At 42.2% G+C, this 23455-nt stretch overlaps 1 protein-coding gene across 1 annotated transcript in view; it reads left to right on the top strand.

Annotated features, from left to right (window-relative positions):
- zzef1 (zinc finger, ZZ-type with EF hand domain 1) overlaps window positions 1-23455 on the top strand; it is a 184200-nt gene that overhangs the window by 53281 nt on the left and 107464 nt on the right. Inside the window, exons 16-25 of the mRNA XM_084320319.1 lie at window positions 5676-5838; window positions 6544-6665; window positions 6882-7004; window positions 7324-7493; window positions 9063-9144; window positions 13042-13243; window positions 20011-20138; window positions 20660-20900; window positions 22060-22139; window positions 22959-23049. Coding sequence (XP_084176445.1) covers window positions 5676-5838; window positions 6544-6665; window positions 6882-7004; window positions 7324-7493; window positions 9063-9144; window positions 13042-13243; window positions 20011-20138; window positions 20660-20900; window positions 22060-22139; window positions 22959-23049 — 1402 coding nt within the window. The remainder of the gene's footprint in view (window positions 1-5675; window positions 5839-6543; window positions 6666-6881; window positions 7005-7323; window positions 7494-9062; window positions 9145-13041; window positions 13244-20010; window positions 20139-20659; window positions 20901-22059; window positions 22140-22958; window positions 23050-23455) is intronic.

The following is a 23455-nucleotide window of genomic DNA, read 5'->3' as shown; positions in this document are numbered from 1 at the left end:
AAAAACTGTAAAAACTGTAAAAACCAAAAGCCAGAGCAAATAAATGTGTTTTGAGGCGTGGTTTAAACACCTGCAGAGTGTGTAATCGTCGGTAGTGTGATAGTAAAGGGTTAACCTTCTGTAGTGTGGCAGTGAAAGGGTTAAGGAGTATCCAGATACTGGAGATCCTGTCAGTGCACTTAAAGGAAAACTCCAACTTTTTGGGAAATTAGCTTATTTAACATCTTCCCTGGAGTTAGACAAGACGATACATACCTTTTTCATCTCTCTGCATGCATTGGGCTTAGGGAACGCCTGGACCGTTAGCCTAGCTTAGCTTCATCACTGGAAGTGGGGCAGACATCTAGCTTAGTTCACTACAGTCAGGAAATATACTACAAATACAATCAAAATACAACTCCCAAACGTTTCTGTAAACATGTTGTGACCTGTGTATTTACCACGTCTCCCAGTCACACAAGTCATACGAGTCTCCCAGTCACACAAGTCACACGAGTCTCCCAGTCACACAAGTCTCCCAGACACACAAGTCTCCCAGTCACACAAGTCTCCAGACACACAAGTCTCCCAGTCACACAAGTCTCCCAGTCACACAAGTCTCCCAGACACACAAGTCTCCCATGTCACATGAGTCTCCCAGTCACACAAGTCACACAAGTCTCCCAGTCACTTGTGTGACTGGGAGACTTGTGTGACTTGGAGACTTGTGTGACTGGGAGACTTGTGTGACTGGGAGACTTGTGTGACTTGGAGACTTGTGTGACTTGGAGACTTGTGTGACTGGGAGACTTGTGTGACTGGGAGACTTGTGTGACTGGGAGACTTGGAGACTTGTGTGACTGGGAGACTTGTATGACTGGGAGACTTGTGTGACTTGGATACTTGTGTGACTGGGAGACTCGTGTGACTTGGAGACTTGTGTGACTGGGAGACTTGTGTGACTGGGAGACTTGTGTGACTTGGATACTTGTGTGACTGGGACACTTGTGTGACTGGGAGACTTGTGTGATTTGGAGACTTGTGTGACTGGGAGACTCATGTGACTGGGAGACTTGTGTGTCTGGGAGACTTGTGTGACTGGGAGACTCGTGTGACTTGTGTGACTGGGAGATGTGGTAAATACACAGGTCACAACATGTTTACAGGAAAGTTTGGGAGTTGTATTTTGATTGTATTTGGAGTATATTTCCTGACTGTAGTGAACTAGGCTAGATGTCTGCCCCACTTCCAGTGATGAAGCTGAGCTAGGCTAACGGTCCAGACGTTCCCTATGCCCAATGCATGCAGAGAGACAAAAAAGTATGTATCATCTTGTCTAACTCCAAGGAAGATGTTAAATAAGCTAATTTCCCAAAATGTTGGAGTTTTCCTTAAACACTTTCAGTGCCAATGACGAGAAACTCGTTATTAATCGTTATTGCTTTTATTAGCGATATCCATTCATTTTTCTTCAATCCAGCCTCACGTTATCATTGGGACTGTCTATGAGCTCGAACAGGGCAAATACCGCCCCTATCGTCTCCCGGATGTAATGCACCAATTGGATTGGACTCAATGGAAATGCATGGGGGGGGATCCATATTTTACTCTCAGGCATGTAACTAACCCGAGACGATTGCATTCATTGTGGACCCTCAGAGCAGCGTGGAATATGTGTTTCGAGTACTTAACGTTGGATCAATAAACGCGATCGATATTTGGAATGGCGATCAGGAATTGGAATAATCTTTTTGCAGAACATCTGATGTGAGGTAAGGAATCTATTTTACCAGTCTTGGGGTAATCAGATGTATTTTTCACATCTCAACGTGTGTGTGTGCGTGTATGACGTTAGCGCTGACCAATCGATTTTTCAGCCCGCTTCTCTAGCGTGCATAAGTACACATATACTATAGATAATCGAGCGTTTATTTGAAAACTACGGTATTCATAAATCAGCCGGAAAATGACAACGTGTTTTGTGTATTCCAGTAAAGAGCTATTATCACAGAATCTTTTTTTTTTCTAGTAATTTCCAAAAACGTCAGTTTTTCAAAACGGTATAAAACGGAAATGTACAGATGAAAAAAACAATCCGTTTCGTACATGTTGACTGCAAGCAAGTCATGATAAGCGACGGGCGTATAGACACATAGCCATAATATAGAATATAGAAAAGCTCAGCGAAAATCATGAAATATCGGAAAATCTGTCCAAAAAGGCTGGCATTCGCGATAAATTGTGCGCCCCCTGCTGGCACTCAATGTGTTGATGAACAACTCTCTCCTCCTTTATTTGGTCTCAGGGTTAACCCCAAGTGTAAACATGTTATAAAAGCATTTTAATGCATCCCGCTAAAAGTCGAATGTCTCTGTTCCTCTCATCCTTTCAGGTGAAACATTTATGCTCTCTCTACTGAAGAGCGTCTCCTCTGTTATTACAACCGCTACACAGGGTTCTCACAAGGTCCTTGAAGTGATTAAAGTGCTAGATTTGTTACCAAAAAACAAGGTGCTTAAAAAGTCTTGAAATTCAAATCAACCATTTGCATTGAACCTTTTGTTCATCCATGATAACATAGTTCTGAATCAAGAAATCTTTTTCTTTTCATTTATCTAAAGCAGGGGTGGCCAACCCGCGGCTCGCGAGCCGCATGCGGCTCTTTGCCGTCAATGTGCGGCTCTTCCATCCATTTTTTTCTTTTAAATAATTTTTTTTTTTTTTTTTTTTTTTTATGTCACTCATTCCATAAGGACGTAGAATAAACATTTACAATTTTTTTTAAATGGTCCATTTGCATGTTCTTGGTATCTGAATCTAGGGACATATATGGATCAGTGTCAGAAATAGTGTGTCTGTTACTAGGCTTGAGTAAATTGTAATGAACCAAAGGAGAATATCAATTCTATTTAAAAAAAAAATTATCTTTGACTGTAAATAACACCATGCTAAAATTGACCAGACCTGAAAAATCTAAGCAAATGAATAAAGGGAAGATGATTAAACAGAAGGTTTTGTAGATACAGTACTGAATTCTGCCATCTTTTTTATAATGTAAATTTCTCCACCATTCTTCATCATATTGCAACACCGTTTTTTGCAAGACGTTCACAGAAAGGTAGAGAAACTAACTGCGTTCTGTTTTATGGCAATAACGTTCAGGTTTGTGGGAGATAATCCCAAAAAATAAGAGAAATTAAAAAGTAAATCCAGAAGTCAGATGATTGACAGGGGCTGGTGTGAGCTGGGTAGGGTAGTTTTTCGAAATTCGAAAGCCCTGAGTCTCTTCCACTCACTTTTGGCTGTGCCACTTCCTCCTGTCAATATGCGCCGGTTTCCGACTCAATGCCCTGAGATTTCTATAATCTTATATTTCACTAATAACAGTTAAAATAATTGGTAAACAAACATAATGCTGAAAATATACACTTTTACTGTATATCTCGGGCTTAAGAGGTTAACCCTGTCAGGCCCAAATTAAAAAGAAATTAGCAACTTCAGAGGCCAGAGGGTGGGACATATAAACACATTTACTATCAAATAGCATTGTGAGGCTGAACAACAGGACCAATTGACTATACATGTGCTTAAAGGGGAACTATCTTATAAATGGCTTTTTTCAGTGTTTACCATTGTTTCTTAGCTATGTGGACTTATATTAACACTTTCAGCGCCACGCCTGGTTTTCCGTTTTACCGCTTGAATGCCACCATCGGCGCCAATGTTAACGTTAATATCGCCTAATCTATGTTTTAAATTATGGCTATGTGTCTAATCTGCCCATCGCATTATCAAAGACTATTTTCCAGTCAGTGCTGTGAAGGCAGATTGTTTTTTTATCGCGTCGTTGCCGTTTCAGAGCAGTTAGAAAAGCCCCTGTTTTGATATAAAAAACAGCTCATTCTGGAGCATTCTATGAAAATCGTCTTTTAGTGGAATATTCCACAACGTTGATATTCGTCGGCCTTTTTATGAATCGTTTTCAAATAAACGCTAGATGATCAATATTATACGTGCACGCACGCACATTACGGCCGCGCACGGATAATCGCCTCGTTGATTTCCTCTCGGACTTTTACAGTGAAACCGAAAGAGGACATTTCACAAAACAGCTTATAACTTCATCAAACTTACTCTGATTATCCTACCACTGATAACATAGAGTCCTTACCTGACATCAGATGGTATCCAACTGGTATATTCCAATTCCTGATCACCATTCGAAAAAATCAATACGTGTATGCATCCAACGCGATACAGTAGAACTCCATGATCCGCGGGGATCTGAGGCTCCAGAATGAACTCTAGTAACCCCGGCTGGATCAGTGAACTGGAAAATGTGGAGTACCGGATTTTTTTCCCCATTCATTTTCATTGAGTCCATTCCAAAATCACTTATATCATCTGGGAGACGACAGGGGGCGCTTTTTTCCACAGTGATCGTCGGCGCCCCTCGGCTATACTCGGGTAGGCTCGGGTGATGCAATAATTTTTCAGATCGCAAAAAAAAAAAGAAAAAAAATATCAGAGAAATCTCGTGAGTGGCTAGCAACCACCTATAAAAAAACACGAGAAATCTCGTGAGTGGCACTGAAAGAGTTAATAGGATATATGTCTCTAATTCTCATATTGGCGAATTCTTCCAATTCTCCTCTCACAATATTCACCCTCACTGAACTGAGTCATCTGAAAATGTGCATATCTGTGATGTCAGAGATTTCTCAGCTGCATAATAATGTGGCAGTTGATGTGGCAGTTGGCACCAGGCCACACAGTGGTTGGAGCCCAGCCTCAAAACGGCTTAAGATCTTGAGGTAGAAAAATGCGGTTTTTAGTACTTGATTAGAAATACAAAACAATGCATTTTTTTTGAAAAAAACCTAGGTGTTCCATAGACTCACAGGAATTGTGTAAAAGTGCCCCAATAGTGAAAAAAATAGTAAAATAGTTCCCCTTTAACAATTTTTAAATAAACATTATTTTTTTAAATGGCTAAAAGTGATTTTGTAATTTTGCAACCGTGGGTCTCACAGGGTACTTTTAACCCTGTGAGGCCCAAATAAAAAAGACATTAGCAACTTCAGAGGCCAGAGGGTGGGACATATAAACACATGAAGGGTGCCGTGACTGAAAAAAAAGGTTGAGAAACGCTGGTATATGGTGTGGCTCTTTGTGGTACCACAGTCATTTTTTTGTGGCTCTTAGTCTCTGACTGGTTGGCCACCCCTGATCTAAAGTGTAACTGTCGGAAATTGGTTTTACGCCATAAATATTGGATCCGATTCTTTTTCCCAATAAGAAAACTGCATTTAAAAGTGAATTGTATTCTTTTAAAATAAATTTTTTTTGCTTGTAAAAGTACTTGAAAGTCCTTGAATTTTATTTTGCAATGTCTGGGAACCCTGTAAGAAGACGCTGTTTCTTGTGCTCTCTCTCGCTCTCTCTCTCTCTCTCTCTCTCCCTCTCCCTCTCCCTCTCCCTCTCTCTCTCTCTCTCTCTCTCTCTCTCTCCCTCTCCCTCTCCCTCTCCCTCTCCCTCTCTCTCTCTCTCTCTCTCTCTCTCTCTCTCTCTCTCTCTTTCCCTTTCTCCATCTCTCTCTCTCTCTCTCTTTCCCTTTCTCCATCTCTCTCTCTCTCTCCCCCTCTCTCTCCTCCCTCCTCTCTCTCTCTCTCTCCCTCCCTCTCACCCGTCTCCAGTGTGAGGTGATGATGGTGGATGTGAGCGGAGGGCCCAGTAGGCTGGTGCTGTTGTCCCTCTTCTGGGCCCTCCAGGGCTCCCTGCTCTCCTGGTGCTTCCTGCAGCTGAAGCGGGGCTCCCCCACCACGGCTGCTGACCTGGCCCGGGACATCTTAGTGAAATGTGAGGAAGGCTGAGGCCATGTGCCATTTGGAAGAATCGACACACACACACACACATAAACTAATGTTAAATAATATATATATTTTTACACATGCAAAAAAATCGATAAGTGACGCCACTTATCGATTTCACACAGTTATCGATAAGTAGCCTCAGCCTTAAATGAGAGAGAGGGAGAGGGAGAGATGGAGAGGGGGAGGGGGAGGGAGGGAGGGAGGGAGAGGGAGGGAGGGAGAGAGGGAGAGGGAGAGGGAGAGGGAGAGGGAGAGGGAGAGAGAGAGAGAGATCCCGACCCTGAATGACACGGCACCAATGATCTCCTGTACAGCTGATTGATTGATTGAAAACTTTATTAACAGATTGCAGAATGGGTACAATACAGTACAGTTCAATACACACAATTGTTAAGGGGATGCAGACCAGAGAAAGACTTTCGTCTTGTTTACATCAGGGTCCCCCATTTTCAATTCATAATGAAGCTATAGCTTCTCTTCTATGACTCAGTCTACTTATAATTGTCTATAATAAAGCAAGGGAACACAGTTTGGCAGTTTGGCGTAGATTATTAAAGCTTATGGCTCAATGTGGAACGAGAGGAGGATTAATGATTCCAAAATGACTGCACATTGAAGGGAGTGTGCTGCTTGAGACACGACACGAGGAGTTCATGGAGTCCCCTTGTTGTGTCCCGTCTCTCCCCTGCAGACGTGCAGCAGTTCTTGGGCAGCGCCCAGGTGGTGCTGGGATCCCTGCTGGAGAGATACAGCGGCGCTGAGATCACTGACAAGCTGAGCAGCTCCATCCTGGCCACAGTCACCAGACAACTGGTAAACCACACGCTCTCTAACCCTAACCCTACACACCACCACACACTCTTGTTGTGTTGTGTCTCCACAAGAGGTTGGCCAGTCGACTACGGCTCCTTTCGACCGATTAGTCGACTAATAGGGGTCAGCCCTAAAGGGCTGTAGTCGTTATGTTACAAAGGACAACAACAACAGCATATTGTCTTTAAATGACCCCCGTCACTGTGTGGTCGTCAGATGATCTTCCTGCTGGAGCTGTGCTGCCTGGACATCCCTCACCGCGCGCTGCTGGAGACCCTCTCCTCGCTGGTGGAGCTGCTCAAGAGCCTGTCCAGTGACACCGGGGACATCTTCTCTAAGGTCAGTGGAGCTGCAGACCTGGGGCCCCCATGTCCTGGTGTGATAGTAAAGGGTTAACCTTCCGTAGTGTGGTCGTGAAAGGGTTAACCTGCTGTCGTGTGGCAGTGAAAAGGGTTAACCTTGCGTGTTGTCGCAGTGAAAGGACCACTGGTTGATGGTTCACTGACTAGAAGTACTATTGCCACACACAACAAAGGGGTTAACCCTTTGACTGCCACACAGTGCCACAGGGTTAATGCATTTGGTAGTGTGGCAGTGAAAGGGTTAACGGCACGCTGCTGATGGTAAAGGTCCCTCTGTGCCGTGTCTCCGCCTGCAGGTGGACCTGGAGAGCTGCCAGCAGCCCCAGCAGCCCGTGGTCCTGAGGACCTGGAGCATGGAGTCTCCACACAACTACGACAACAGCCGCCACGAGACCACCATCTTCGCCTGCCCCGGTGCCACCTCCTTCGAGGTGGAGTTCGACGACCGCTGTGAAACGGAGAAGAGGTGAACAACACTCTTGTCAAATCATTGTTTGTTTTCATAACTGAGGAGTACCTGTGCGTATTCACCACCTCTACATTATTACTAAGCCAACCACCTCTACATTATTACTAAGCCAACTACCGCTACATTATTACTAAGCCAACCACCGCTACATTATTACTAAGCCAACCACCTCTACATTATTACTAAGCCAACTACCGCTACATTATTACTAAGCCAACTACCGCTACATTATTACTAAGCCAACATCCTCTACATTATTACTAAGCCAACCACCGCTACATTATTACTAAGCCAACTACCACTACATTATTACTAAGCCAACTACCGCTACATTATTACTAAGCCAACTACCTCTACATTATTACTAAGCCAACTACCGCTACATTATTACTAAGCCAACATTCTCTACATTATTACTAAGCCAACCACCTCTACATTATTACTAAGCCAACATCCTCTACATTATTACTAAGCCAACTACCTCTACATTATTACTAAGCCAACTACCTCTACATTATTACTAAGCCAACTACCGCTACATTATTACTAAGCCAACTACCTCTACATTATTACTAAGCCAACTACCGCTACATTATTACTAAGCCAACTACCGCTACATTATTACTAAGCCAACTACCGCTACATTATTACTAAGCCAACTACCGCTACATTATTACTAAGCCAACTACCGCTACATTATTACTAAGCCAACTACCTCTACATTATTACTAAGCCAACTACCGCTACATTATTACTAAGCCAACTACCTCTACATTATTACTAAGCCAACTACCTCTACATTATTACTAAGCCAACTACCGCTACATTATTACTAAGCCAACTACCGCTACATTATTACTAAGCCAACTACCTCTACATTATTACTAAGCCAACACCTCTACATTATTACTAAGCCAACACCTCTACGTTATTACTAAGCCAACTACCTCTACATTATTACTAAGCCAACTACCTCTACATTATTACTAAGCCAACTACCGCTACATTATTACTAAGCCAACTACCGCTACATTATTACTAAGCCAACTACCGCTACATTATTACTAAGCCAACTACCGCTACATTATTACTAAGCCAACTACCGCTACATTATTACTAAGCCAACCACCTCTACATTATTACTAAGCCAACATCCTCTACATTATTACTAAGCCAACTACCGCTACATTATTACTAAGCCAACTACCGCTACATTATTACTAAGCCAACATCCTCTACATTATTACTAAGCCAACTACCGCTACATTATTACTAAGCCAACTACCGCTACATTATTACTAAGCCAACTACCGCTACATTATTACTAAGCCAACTACCGCTACATTATTACTAAGCCAACTACCGCTACATTATTACTAAGCCAACTACCGCTACATTATTACTAAGCCAACTACCGCTACATTATTACTAAGCCAACTACCGCTACATTATTACTAAGCCAACTACCGCTACATTATTACTAAGCCAACTACCTCTACATTATTACTAAGCCAACATCCTCTACTGTACATTCATCATATTTGTTGTTGTCTGGACTCTTCACAGATATGACTACCTAGAGTTCACAGATGCCAGAGGAGGGAAGGTCCGGTACGACATGAAGGTCGGATCAGAGAAGTGGCCAAAGGTAAAGGATATAAGCGAACGTTTTTAATGTTACTAACGGAACTTCAACTTCAACTTCAAACTTCAAATTACTTTATTTTCCTTTCGGAACTTCATTTGTGCAGTGGTTGAAAGACAAACAGTCACAATACATAGACAATTTTTTTTTAAACTACAATAAAAAGACCACTATATAAAAAAACACCAACTACATTAACACATTGAGTGCCACGCCCCTTCCGGGAAGTGGCCTCTTCCGTGCCGCCCATTAAACCCATGTAAACGTAGTTGTAGTTTGTAGAACTAAACCTATATTTTATAGTATAGCTATGGGTCTAATAACGCCGTCGAGTCTCATTGAGCTACTTCTGGTCAACGTGCAAGAAACAGATTATTTTTTCATCCGTACATTTCCGTTTGATACCTTTTTGAATATGAACATAGTCCGGCCGCTTCTGAGCAATTCCAGGGAAAATACACGAAAACAGCGTTTTTGTGTAATTCAATAAACACGTTGTCATTTTTCGCCTGATTATCGGATCTTCCTGAAATCAACGCTAGATCATCACTATTATCCTTTGTGGTGCATGCATGCAATGTGGTTTAGACCGAGAACAGCCAGACACATAAACTGGTCAAGAAGGCTGGCTCAGTGGTGGGGAGGAGACTGGACCCACTGGGGACCGTGGTGGAGAGCCGCACGTAGAGCAAGCTGCTGGCCATCATGGGCAATACCAACCACCCTCTCCACCACACCCTGGTGGGGCAGAGCAGCAGTCGCAGCGGACGGCTCATCTCCCTGCACTCACGGACCGAGCGGCACAGGAGGTCCTTTGTCCCCACAGCCATCAGACTGTACAACAGCGTATTATAGTTACACCTGTTTTTACACCTGTTTTTACATCTGTTTTTACACCTGTTTTTATACACCTGCTTTTATCTAATCACGCTACTATTTTAATTTTAATTTTAATATTGATGGGTATGATTTAATTGAATTTTATCATGTACTTATTTTAATTCATGATGCAGACATAACGTGTAACTACTGTATGGGAATGGTCAATGTCTGTATACTATGTGAGCTGCGAGATACCCTGAATTTCCCCAAGGGGATTAATAAAGTATCTATCTATCTATCTACATATAGCTTCAATCGCAGTAGAAATAAATATCAGATCAACGCAAGCTTTCATATATAGTGTCCTTACCTGGTCTCTGAAGTAATGCAAAAAAAAGAATCCAATAATCTCATCGCCATTCCAGTTATCCACAGCGATCGTCCCTCCGACGTTATTGGGCATTCAAGCCATCCCTATAAGCGTGTGTTTTGCCGGAGTGTTTAGGACCCGCCCCCACGCCGCAGCTCGATATAGAAAATAAGCGAACCCATTTCTAACCGGGTGCATTACTGGCCGAAGGCGTTAGAGGGCGGTATAATACCGTCTGCCAGCTTAGACACACTCAGAACAGTATGCACAAGGTGTCCCGCTGAATTATGAATGGATATAGATAATAAAAGAAATACCGTGACAGAAACGTAGATCTACGTTTCCGGCACTCAACGATTGGATGACAGAACCGTAGATCTACGTGAACGGCACTCAAAGTGTTAAAACTACAGTACTTAAAGCATGATATATTAAAAACCATATTAAAAACCATGTGGAGCAGTTCTATGTGTATATAAATAATAGGGGGGGGGCGCAGTCCGGCCTCCACCAGACCTAGGTGTTCAGCAGTCTGATGGAGGTTGGCACGAAGCTACCTAAGCCCCTTTTGTTCAGTGATGAAGCTCTGTATCGACGGCCTGAGGGCATTAGTTTGTAATGGGTGTGAAGGGTGTGTGTGTTATCTCCAACTATTTGGGAGGCCTTTTTAACTGTCCGTTTCTTGTGGATGCTGCTGAGTGGCTCCTGGTCCTTCCCGATTATCTTGCCGCTGATCTTAACGACCCTGTCGAGAGGTTTCCGGTTGATGGCACGCATCACTCCAAACCATGATGTGATGTTAAAGGACATTATGGATTCCACAAAGGAGTTGTAGAAAGCCTGCAGGAGTGATGGTCCGACCTGAAGCTTCCTCATCTTCCTGAGGAAGAACAGTCGCTGTTGGCACTTAGAGAGCCGGGGGAGTTGTGGGGTCACGCCTGAAGTCCACCTGCAGTTCCTTTGTTTTGCTGGGGTTTAGGTCCAGGAAATTGTTCTTACACCACTTCTGCGAACCTGTTCATTTCTCCAATGATGCGGTCATTGGAGTTGGTGGTGTCAACGATGACTAGTGTCATCAGAGTATTTGATGAAGAGCATCTCAGGGTCTGAGCTGCTCCAGTCGTCGGTGTACAGAGTGAACACAGGACTGGTGAGATGACAGTTCCCTGGGGTGCCCCGGTGGATACAGTTCTGTTGGAGCTGTAGTTGCCGTTGAATCTAAAAGTCTGGTGTCTATTTTGTGAGGAAGGAGAGAATGAGCAGTATGAGGTGGGGGTTGACATTCATCCGGAGGAGTTTCTGTCCCATCAGATGAGGTTGCACGGTGTTGAATGCACCTGAGAAGTCCACGAATACCATCCTGACAAAGGACTTGGGCTTCTCCAGCTGTGTGTAGGTGTGATGCAGGAGGGTTATCATTGCATCATCCACACCTCTCTGCTGCTTGTATGCAAACTGGAGTGGGTCTGTGTGCCCACTAACCTCCCTCTGTAGCTGAGGTAGAGTGGGTCTGTGTGCCCACTAACCTCCCTCTGTAGCTGAGGTATAGAATGAGCCTTTCAAAGCTCTTCATCACCAGAGATGTTAAAGCTACAGGGCGGTAGTCATTATTGCAGGTGGGGTTAGTTTTCTTAGGGACTGGGCAAATGATGGAGGATTTCCATATGGTTGGTATGGAGTGTTCAGACAAGGATCGGTTAAAGAGGTTACAGAAGACCTCAGCCAGCTGCTCATGACAGACCTTCAGCAAGCGCCCACTGATGTTGTCAGGACCTGGGGCCTTGTGAGGGTTTGTTCTCTTGAGCACCCTCTCCACCTCCCTGGGGTGAAACTCTAGGTTGGTGCTAGTCGCTGCTTTACACAGGAGACTGGTGGTCAGCTCCTCCTCCTCACAACGACAAGAGAAGTAGACAATAACCTCTCTGTCCACTAGGGGTGTAACGGTACGTACCTCGTTTTGAAGTCAAGGTTCGGTACAGTGGGGGAAAGTTTGGCTTTCCATGTTCCACTCAGGGGTGATGTAGTGTGCAGTGGTTCCCAAAGTCGGGGTCGCGACCCAAAGGTGGGCCGCGAGATGATTTCCAATTTTTTTTTTTTTTTTTTTTTTGTCAGGCCACTGAACTTAGAAGCAGGCCAGGACAGTGTTTCTAGTTGTATTCTATTCTATTGTATTCTAAAATGTGACTATATGGTTTTATATTACCTTAATAAATAATAAAAAAAAAAAAAATCTACTTATTTCAACGAACATTTCAAACTAAATAACAGATTATGCACATAAAACGCTGAAAACAACTGAAGCAACAATAGTATTTTAATGAGGCTATTATTATTATTATCATTATTATTTTGCAACAAGTTAGCCCTCTCATAAATAGCACATATAAATGAATAACTAACTTGAACTAACTTAATAGGATTGAAGTGATATTTGGCTTAAAAAATCGGTCGCCTGGCAAAAAAAGGGAACCCCTGATGTAGTGTGCAGTAACTAATTGTACTTGTAGGGCTGTCAACGAATATTCTATATTGAAATGAATAATCAATTGTAAAACATTTTATAATAATGATTATATTAGATTGTAAAAAAAAAAAAAAAACAGCCCCCCGGTTAACACAGCCGTTCGGTACGGTACACACTTTACCGGTACCTTTACACCCCTACTATCCACGCATACTATTCCCCCTCTGCTCTCTGCCTCTTTCAGAAAGTGACGTTCGACGCGGGTCCTCAGCTGCAGTTCCTCTTCCACTCGGACAGCAGCAACAACGAGTGGGGCTATAAGTTCTCGGTGACGGCCCAGGGCCTGCCAGACATCACCGTCTCCTGGATGTCGGACCTCCAGCTGCTGGTGGCTCGTCTCATGGGCCGTCTGGCCTCCAGGACCATGGCCCTCAAGTCTCCTCAGGGTGAGACTCCGGCCTTTTGTTTTGTTGCTGTTTTGCTGACCTTTTCCCCCTAACTTCATTCATTTAATTTCAAACCTTTATTTCAACTCATGTCCCCTTTAAGTTACTTTAAGCTAGCTTATATTTGAAGGGAGGAAAATGCCATGGGGTATGGCCATTTTCAAAGGGGTCCCTTGACATCTCACCATAACCCTTTCACTACCACACTACCAACGGGTTAACCCTTTCACTGTGACAATACATGAGGTTAACCCCTTCACTGCCACACAACAAAGGGTTAATCATTTCACTACCACACAACACATGGTTAACCCTTTCACAACCACACTACAGAAGGTTAACCGTCTGTAGTGTGGTAGTGAAAGGGTTAACCGTCTGTAGTGTGGCAGTGAACGGGTTAATATATTTAAATGAAAATGGGCTCATTAGAAACCACACGAGACTCCTCTTTACAGCCAGGCTCATGTGTGCTGGTCCCATGCAGAATTAGACCCAAACCAAGCAAATATAACACGTTGGATTCATACAATGTGGTTTAGGTGACGGATGAAGCCCAAGGCTGGCTGATGTACTCAGAACTTGGTGAACCCAGTCACCCCGGGGCGGGCTAGAGGTTCAGAACCCCGGTGGCGGTCGGAGCCCAGGGCAGTTAATGAGTTAAAACAATTACAAACGATTGCACAATCAAAAATGTAAATGACATTAAAAAAACATTAAATCCACCACATCATATTGTAGCTCCCATCCCAGTGACAGCAGATGATGCTTCCATACATGGTGTACAGTACGTGGAATCACAGGATTCAGCTCATTCCATGACGATGGTGCATTGTGGGGGAACAAAGCCTGCCCCCCCCCCCCATTTCAGTCCTGACCTTTGGAATAGATCCAGAGGTCAGCACTCTGTAGCAGATACAGTATCTGAAATGTAAATAAAAGTTTAATATCTGCTATAGAGTACCACTGGGTCAGAGTACCATTGGGTCTATTCAAATCAAATAAAATCGAATGTATTTGTAAGGCCCGACAACACACGTTAATGTCCCCATGGGCCGGACACGTCTTCTTTAACTCATTCTGCGCCAATGACGAAAAAAGTCGGGTTAACTCGCCATGCGTTGAGCGCCAATCACGAGAAATCTCGAGTTTTAATCGTTATTTCTTTTATTGGCTATATCCATTCATTTTTCATCCATCCAGCCTGATGTTATCATTGGGAATGGGTCTGAGCTCGCAAAGGGCAAATACTGCCGCCTACGCCTTCCAGCCGGTATTGCACTCCATTTGAAACGATGTAGTTTGTTTTCTGGGCTGAGCTGAGCCGTGCGGGCAGGGTTTAAATACTCCGGCAGCACGAGCGTTTACAACGATACATCTACGAGGCTGCCCCCCCTCCTGCAATGCCGGACAACGTGGGACGGACCTCCGCGCTCCAGGGCCCATTTCATTCTTGCATGAGGAAGGATAATAACTATAATCTAGAACAGGGGTGGGCAATTATTTTTCCCGGGGGGCCGAATGAGCAACTGAAAATATGTTGGGGGGCCGGGCCAAAATTCCAAACTCAATTATGCATAATATACATTTTATTTCTATATAAAAAGCAGTAAATGGCATTGTTTTGACCCCTGGTAAGAGTGTATGTTATTATTTGGCAATTAAAATGTGAGGTTATAGCTTTCAAAAATATCATTTATTCAAATAGAATTTATTTCCAAAATGATAAACAAAATGTGAAACATTAATAACAAAGGGAATTTTGAGTTTCATATACTATTGAAACAAGGATTTTCTTAGCTTTCTAAAGACATCACATCATCTTATAGCAAAAATAAACAAGACATGTCACTGAACTGTAAAGAAAAGTGTCCCAGTTTTGTAGCCTTTTTTACTTTACATGCCTATATTAAACATTTTATGTTTTCAGAACTGTGCAAAAAAAAGATCAAGTGTCCCATTTCACTTGTTATATTTCCACATTTTAGTGTTCTTCAGTTATTTTTTTTCATTCAGTGTGAGAAATCCAGTCTCTGTTGAGCTTTAACAAGTCCATCAAAGTCAGGTTGCATGTCTGAGGTGGAGATGCGAAGCACAGCTGCCAGATGTTCATCAGTGAGAGAGGATCTGTACCTGGACTTGGTAAACGTCATGACTGAGAATGTCTGTTCACATATGTAGGTGGATCCAAAGAGAACCAACATCTTCTGAGCATGTCTCCTAAGCGTATACTGTGCGTGTGAACGTTGACATGAAAAAAAAAGTAAAAAATAAAAATAAAAAAAAATATTAAAAAAATATATATTTTTTAATTTTTAAAAAAAAAAAAATTATTATCATGTAATCTTTCGCGGGCCGGTCAGAATCATCCCGCGGGCCGGATCCGGCCCGCGGGCCGTACAATGCCCAGGTCTGATCTAGAAGATTCGATAATCAGGCGAAAAATTACAATGTGATAACTGGATTTCACTAAAGGGCTATTATCGCGTCTTTTCCTGGAATTACTAAGAATCACCCAAACTATACTCATATTCAAAACGGTATAAAACGGAAATGTACGGATGAAAAAACAATCTGTTGACCAGAAGCAACTCACTGACGGTGTTATTAGATCCATAGCTATAATATAAAATATATTTTAAGCACTCGCAAGTTTCGCAGTCTCCCCATTGACTTACAGCAATGGCGTTCTACCCAGAAGGTAGACAGCGACCCCTGGCGCTGAATGAGTTAAACAAGTCAAGAAGAAACATGACAATAAATCAAGAACAAAACAAAAACACCATGAAATCCAAAATAAAATATAAAAGAAATAAATGAATGCAACACTCCCAGACATACCCCACGAGAAGGTAAGGAAAAACTCACTAAAAACCTAGCAATAGGAAAAAAGCACCACAGGCAATGTGAAGGAGAGAAACCTTTAGAAGGGCCATTCTTAGATGTCGGTGATAGTAGTGTTGCTATAAAACCGGCGAAACAGTCGGTAAGCATGACTATTCCTCAGACTAATCCTATTTGCTTTCCAAGCACCCGAGAAGATTGTTGATCAGTGAACAGACTCGATAACACATTCCACTCGTTACTCTCATGAGCTCTGGCCTTTGGAACACTGTTGGTAAACACTAAACAGTGACGATAAGTCTGGTGGTCTTATCAGGTGAGAGCAGAGATATGGCGGTATCAAAACAAAGACAGCTGTGTATACCTGGTACAAATACTACATACCAAAGTGTTACTGCCTCCTAGTGGCTATAGAGGTGCACTGTACCCTACCAGGTTGCACTACATCCAGCTAGCATTAACACTTGTGCCAATGACGAGATTTCTCGTTAGTTCATGCCAACCGTTCAGTGCCAACGAGACGAGAGATCTCGTTTTTGATAGTTTTTTTTTATTAGCGATTTCCATTCATATTTCATCAATCTAGCGTCACGTTACCACTGGGACTCTGTCTGAGCTCCATTGGGAAAATACCGCCCCCTATCGTCTCTCCGGATGGTACTGCACCCCTTTGGATTGGATTGGATTGAATGAAAAGCATGGAGAAAAGAAAATCGTGCTTCCACATTTTACTTGTCAGACAAGTAACCCGAGACGATCGAAGTCATTGCTGAGCCGCAGAACAGCAGAGAATGTCTGTTTACAGTACCCAGCGTTGGATCAATAAACACGATCGATATTTGGAATGGCGATTAGGAATTGGAATAATCTTTTTGGAGAACATCTGATCTGAGGTAAGGAATCTATTTTACCAGTCTTGGGATAATCAGAGCTTTTTTCACCTATTTTGTGGGCCCTGTGTGTGCGTGTGCGTGTGTGCTGATCAGGAAATGGATAATCGATTTTTCAGCCCGCTTCTATAGCGTGCATAAGTACACATATACTATCGATAATCTAGCGTTTATTTGAAAACGATTCATAAATAGGCCGAAAAATGACAACGTTTTTTGTGTATTCCAGTAAAGGGCGATTATCACAGAATCTTCAGAAATTTTCTGGAACTTTCATAAAACGAGCGTTTTTCAAAATGGTATAAAACGGAAATGAACCGATTAAAAAAAATTAAAATATAATAAAATCTAAAAAATATCCGTTTTGACAATGTTGACTGCAAACAAGTCATTGATAAGCGACGGCCATATTATACACAGCCATAATTTAAGATATAGTTTATGCGTTCGCAAATATGAGAGCTCTATCATTGAAGTGGGTGGTGGCACACAACGGGGTTCCGGGGCACCGGACCCGTGGCACGGAAAGTGTTAATGAGGGAGTGGTGTGGTGTTTGATAGTGAGCACCGTGATGCACCTTCAGTGTAGGGCTGGGCGATTAATCTGAAAAAAATGTCAATCTCGATTCATAGACCTATGCAATCTCATTTCTAAATTATGACGATTTCTTTTATTAAAATTATTATAATAATTTTTTTTTTTACTTTTTACGTAACTTTTTTTAATTATGACGATTCTGACTTGAGTTATTTAGTATGTTACAAGAGACTTTTAAGTGTAAGTCAAGCACTTTCATATATGTTATGTAATGCAATAAATGATTTTAAATGATTTTATTGAAGAAAAATTGAATCGTGTGAGAGAATCGTGATCTCAATTCTTAGAGAGAAAAATCGCGATTCACATTTTAGCAAGAATCGCCCAACCCTACTTCAGTGTACTGCATGCATAGAGTACATCATCTAAAGCGGAGCATTTGCATAACGTCTTTCCCAGCTGAAAAGGCTAACGGTGTACATTTAACCAATGATAAGTGGCATGTTTTTAACAGCAACAATCTTTTCCTTTCTCAGTCATGTTTGCTTTTTTTTTTACATGGTATTTTGTCAATAGGAAATCTATGCGAAAATGAGATTTGGCCCTTAGTAAGACCCTCAGTGATAGATGAGATGTGTTTGTATGTTAACACTTTCTTTGCCACGCTTATGTACATCCTTATACCATCCTCTGCCAGCTCTATTTGTCTATGGAGAAGTTCCCCTTCTTTGCAGGGCTATAACTTTTTAAATTGTATTGCTAAATTGACATTACTATGGCCCATTCAACATCAATTATCTATCGTTCAGGATGTAGGAACGTTATACTTTTTCATTCACATATTCATACTAAAATACGGTCTAAAGTATAAATATGTTTTTATCGTTAGATGATTCATGTAATGTGGGTGATATGATCATTAGAGCAGTTTGTATCGAACACACGGTAAAAATAAACGCTGAAACTTACCCCAGTCTCCTCGGGCCGTTGGGCGATGAGCGTGGAGCAAAAATATTCCTATTATGGGATGTTGAAATATGCGATCCATCTCCACGTTGTATAACAGTATATACGTCCAAATCATGTTGTTTATCGAGTTATTGGTAACGGATCGCTATCCATTGTGTCGAGCTCGAGTCCCGGGACCTATAGCGAGTGATCGGACCGAATTTGGATGAGCACCAGTTTCCGTTTCCGGTTTCCGGTTTGGGCGATCCGCCGATCGGCCACCAGATGGCGCTCTTGAACCGTTGGAGAGTTGAGAGGGGATCAACAGTAGATCTCAAGTCTCCGCGGGAGAAATATGATTGCAATCACAGATTTTTTTAAATATTGATCTCAATGACGTGTTACGGCGTCATTGGCAGAATTAGCATGGCGGGGAATGACAAGTTAAGGTGTCCTTGGCGATTAAAGTGTTAATAAGCTGTGTATGGTGGTCTGTTCAGCTGTTTGTATTAATACGATGTTTATGGTGGTCTGTTCAGCTGTTTATATGTTAATAAGATGTTTGTGGTGGTCTGTTCAGCTGTTTCTATGTTAATAAGCTGTTTATGGTGGTCTGTGTAGCTGTTTATATTAATAAGATGTTTGTGGTGGTCTGTCCAGCTGTTTATATTAATAAGATGTTTGTGGTGGTCTGTCCAGCTGTTTATATTAATAAGATGTTTATGGTGGTCTGTCCAGCTCTTTATATTAATAAGTTGTTTATGGTGGTCTGTCCAGCTCTTTATATTAATAAGTTGTTTATGGTGGTCTGTCCAGCTCTTTATATTAATAAGTTGTTTATGGTGGTCTGTTCAGCTGTTTATATGTTAATAAGTTGTGTATGGTGGTCTGTTCAGCTGTTTATATGTTAATAAGTTGTGTATGGTGGTCTGTTCAGCTGTTTGTATGTTAATAAGATGTTTGTGGTGGTCTGTCCAGCTGTTTATATTAATAAGATGTTTATGGTGGTCTGTCCAGCTCTTTATATTAATAAGTTGTTTGTGGTGGTCTGTGTACTGTAGCTGTTTGTGTAGTATGTTAACAGCTGTATGTATAGTATGTTAACAGCTGTTTGTATAGTATGTTAACAGCTGTTTGTATAGTATGTTAACAGCTGTTTGTATAGTATGTTAACAGCTGTTTGTATAGTATGTTAACAGCTGTTTGTATAGTATGTTAACAGCTGTTTGTGTAGTATGTTAACAGCTGTTTGTGTAGTATGTTAACAGCTGCTTGTGTAGTATGTTAACAGCTGTTTGTGTAGTATGTTAACAGCTGCTTGTGTAGTATGTTAACAGCTGTTTGTGTAGTATGTTAACAGCTGTTTGTGTAGTATGTTAACAGCTGTTTGTGTAGTATGTTAACAGCTGTTTGTGTAGTATGTTAACAGCTGTTTGTGTAGTATGTTAACAGCTGTTTGTGTAGTATGTTAACAGCTGTTTGTATAGTATGTTAACAGCTGTTTTTTATAGTATGTTAATAAGATGTTTGTGTTGATTTGTCCCTTCCAGAGATCCGCAGTGTGAAGGAGCTTCCGGCAGGGAAGACGTCTCATGTCCAGTCCTCCCCTCTCTGGAAACCCATCTTCAGACACGGGCTGCGTGAAGCGGGGGACACAACTCCGACTGACACGGACCAGGTGCAGTCAAGCGTGTTCCATGGAGATAATCATCACCATCTGTATTCTCTCGTTACTTCATCATCAATCTACTTTTATTTCCCATGAAAAAAGTATCTCTTTTTTTGCATGTTCGACGGAAGAAAGTCACACATAGTGACGCACGGTGAAAATATGTTATGGAAACGTGGCACGTTAGCCACAAGGACCAGACTAATCCCTGGCGCTGAATGTGTTAAAGGGCTGACATGGCCGTGTGGCAATAAAAGGAACTTGAACTTGATAAAACATTATAAAATAGGACATGCCCTCACTAACATTAGATACATACACCTGGGATGACACGAGGGTGTGCACCAACACCTCCGTATAGAGATACCCGTGCTGCACACCCCAGTGCAATCCCAGTATTAAGGCACACAGGATCAACACAGGAATACCATCTATGGACCCAATATATCAACACACCCACCGCCCTACTTAGATCCAGTCATCCGCTCAAAAAAACCAGCCACCCACAACATCCCCTTCCTGTGAGACAGATCAAGAAGTGTCATGGCGAGGACTTCAGGAGCTTCCTGGAGGACTTTGCCCGCTGGAACCCGTCCCAGGAACCCGTCGACAGCAGGACGGAGCTGATGAAGACCATCATGCAGTCCTGTAAGAAGCAGCCGATGAGGAACGAGATAGCCGCGGGGTCAAAGGTCGACCAGGCCGTGAACGGCATCTGGGCGGCCATGGTATACCACACGCCGACCCTGAACCACGCCCTCCAGACCTACGGTAATGGCCCGGGGAGACCTTGAGGTCAAAGAGCATAAAGTAGTGTATTTGTGAATCTGTATTTTTTACTGAATGGTGCTGTGATACGTTTGTATGGTTGAACTAAATAGTCCGGCAGCGTGGCTACATGAGTAGGGGTGGGCACCGAAAACCGGTTCTAATAGGAACCGGTTCCTAACTTCCGGTTCTGGAACCGGAAGTAACATATTTGAATTTCGATTCTAAATTTCGATTTTTTTTTTAAACTTTTTTTTTTTTTTTTTTAACTTTGTTAATTAATACCCTAGTTACAGTACAGCAACCAAATTAAACTGTATCAAGTCAACTGAAAATGTGAATAGTATGATTTTCTTTTTGAAATAAAAAAAAAAAATTAAAATCTCATTCGAAATAAGCTGTGACCTGTTTTGACCTGCACCTCAAAGAATCGGAATCGAGAATCGTTTAGAACAGGAATCGATATGAAGAATCGGAATCGGAACCGGAATCGTTCAAATCCAAACGATGCCCAACCCTATACATGAGTAGAGCTCCGGACTCATGATCGGAAGATCACCGGTTCGAGCCCCGGTCAAGGCCGTTGTCGGAAAGTGGTGTTGTTGTCCAGCAGGGGGCACTCTGTCTTGTGGACTAGTCTGTAACAATGCCCCTGTTACGGTGATAGGGACACCGTATAGCTGCGAGTGCCGTCCTTTGGATGAGACGCTAAACCGAGGTCGTACCTGAATTTGGTCGTTAAAGAACCCAGGAAGACTATCGTAAAGAATAGGGGGTTCCCCGACGTTCCTGGCCAAATTCCCAATCAGGTCTCTGATATCAAGGCCACCTAATCATCCCTTCCCCTTAATTGGCTGATATCAATCCCTGTCTCCTGAGCCGTTCAGCCATTGTGTAGTGTGATGTGTGCCGGGTGCCAGTGTATGGCAGCCAGTGTGTAGTGTGATGTGTGCCTGGTGCCAGTGTATGGCAGCCATTGAGCCTGCGTAGCCCAAGGTTGGGTGCTACCAGTGGTGGTGAAGGAGGCAATTTCCACCCTACATTGTGGGGAGCGCTTTGAGTGTCTAGAAAAGCGCTATATAAATGTAATGAATTATTATTATTTTATTTACACTCTGCTAATACATGATTTCTCCTCTCTATCCTGTCTTTGTGTGAATAGTTAGTCAAGGCTGCACCTCCGGCCTGAGTGAGGACTTTGTGCAGGTTTACAGCCTGGCAGACAGCATTAGAACATGGATGGTGAGTCTTTTGGTTTTTGCTTCTCTGCTTAATGAATCAATGTAGAGAGTTACATCATTATATATATATAGATTTTTTTTTATAATAAAATAATAAATAACAATTCAGTACATTTATATCTGTGTTAATTTGTAAAATGTTTGTTTCACTAAGTTAGGAAAGTAATGTTTTAAGTCAAGCTGTTAATTGAACAATGGGTATCGGTATCGGGACTGAAAAAGTCGGATCGGTGCATCCCTTATATATGAATAACGTGGATGATTTGGACTGTTTTACCCTATATGAATAACAGGGTTGATTGGGACTATTGTAGCCTATAGGAATAACATGGATAATTGGGATTATTCTAGCCTATATGAATAACATGGATGATTGGGACTATTCTAGCCTATATGAATAACATGGAGGATTGGGACTATTCTAGCCTATATGAATAACATGGAGGATTGGGACTATTCTAGCCTATATGAATAACAGGGTTGATTGGGACTATTCTAGCCTATATGAATAACATGGATGATTGGGATTATTCTAGCCTATATGAATAACATGGATGATTGGGACTATTCTAGCCTATATGAATAACATGGACTAGGATTGGGATTATTCTAGCCTATATGAATAACATGGAGGATTGGGATTATTCTAGCCTATATGAATAACATGGAGGATTGGGATTATTCTAGCCTATATGAATAACATGAATTCTTAAAGTGAGTGGTGTTGTTCCCCTTAAACTTTACTAATTTGTTTTTCCTTCCTCCTCCTCCTCCTCCTCCTCCTCCTCCTCCTCCTCCTCCTCCTCCTCCTCCTCCTCAGTTGGAAATGAAGCAGAGGTACCTGGTTGGAAAGATGAATGTTGCTGATGAGAAGGAGGAGGGTCATGGTGAAGTTACTATGGAGACACTGGGTGAGCATTAAGACTTTGGTGATTCCCAAACAACTTTGGACATTTTTAATGTCACTCGGTTGAATTTAGATTTTTCATCACAAGACAAATGTTAGCATTGTGAGATTTCCTCATTTAACCCTTTCACTGCCACACTACAGAAGGTTAACCCTTTACTATCACACTACCAACGGTTAACCTGCTGTTGTGTGGCAGTGAAAGGGTTAAACCAAGGGATTAGAGTTGAGCTAACGGTACCTGTTGTTGGTTTCAATAAAGATTGCTGTTGATACTAATTATTAGATTTGAGCAGAACTGATACTCTAGATACTTTTTCAACAGGGTGACGACTGTCTGGTGAGGCACAATAACCAACTAAATCAAATAAAAACATCAACGGATTTAATTAAACTTCAAACCTTTATTT

This window comes from Notolepis coatsorum (genome assembly GCF_963971535.1).
Source record: "Notolepis coatsorum genome assembly, chromosome: 8".
Taxonomy (NCBI): domain Eukaryota; kingdom Metazoa; phylum Chordata; class Actinopteri; order Aulopiformes; family Paralepididae; genus Notolepis; species Notolepis coatsorum.
This window is presented reverse-complemented; position numbering and strand designations above follow the sequence as displayed.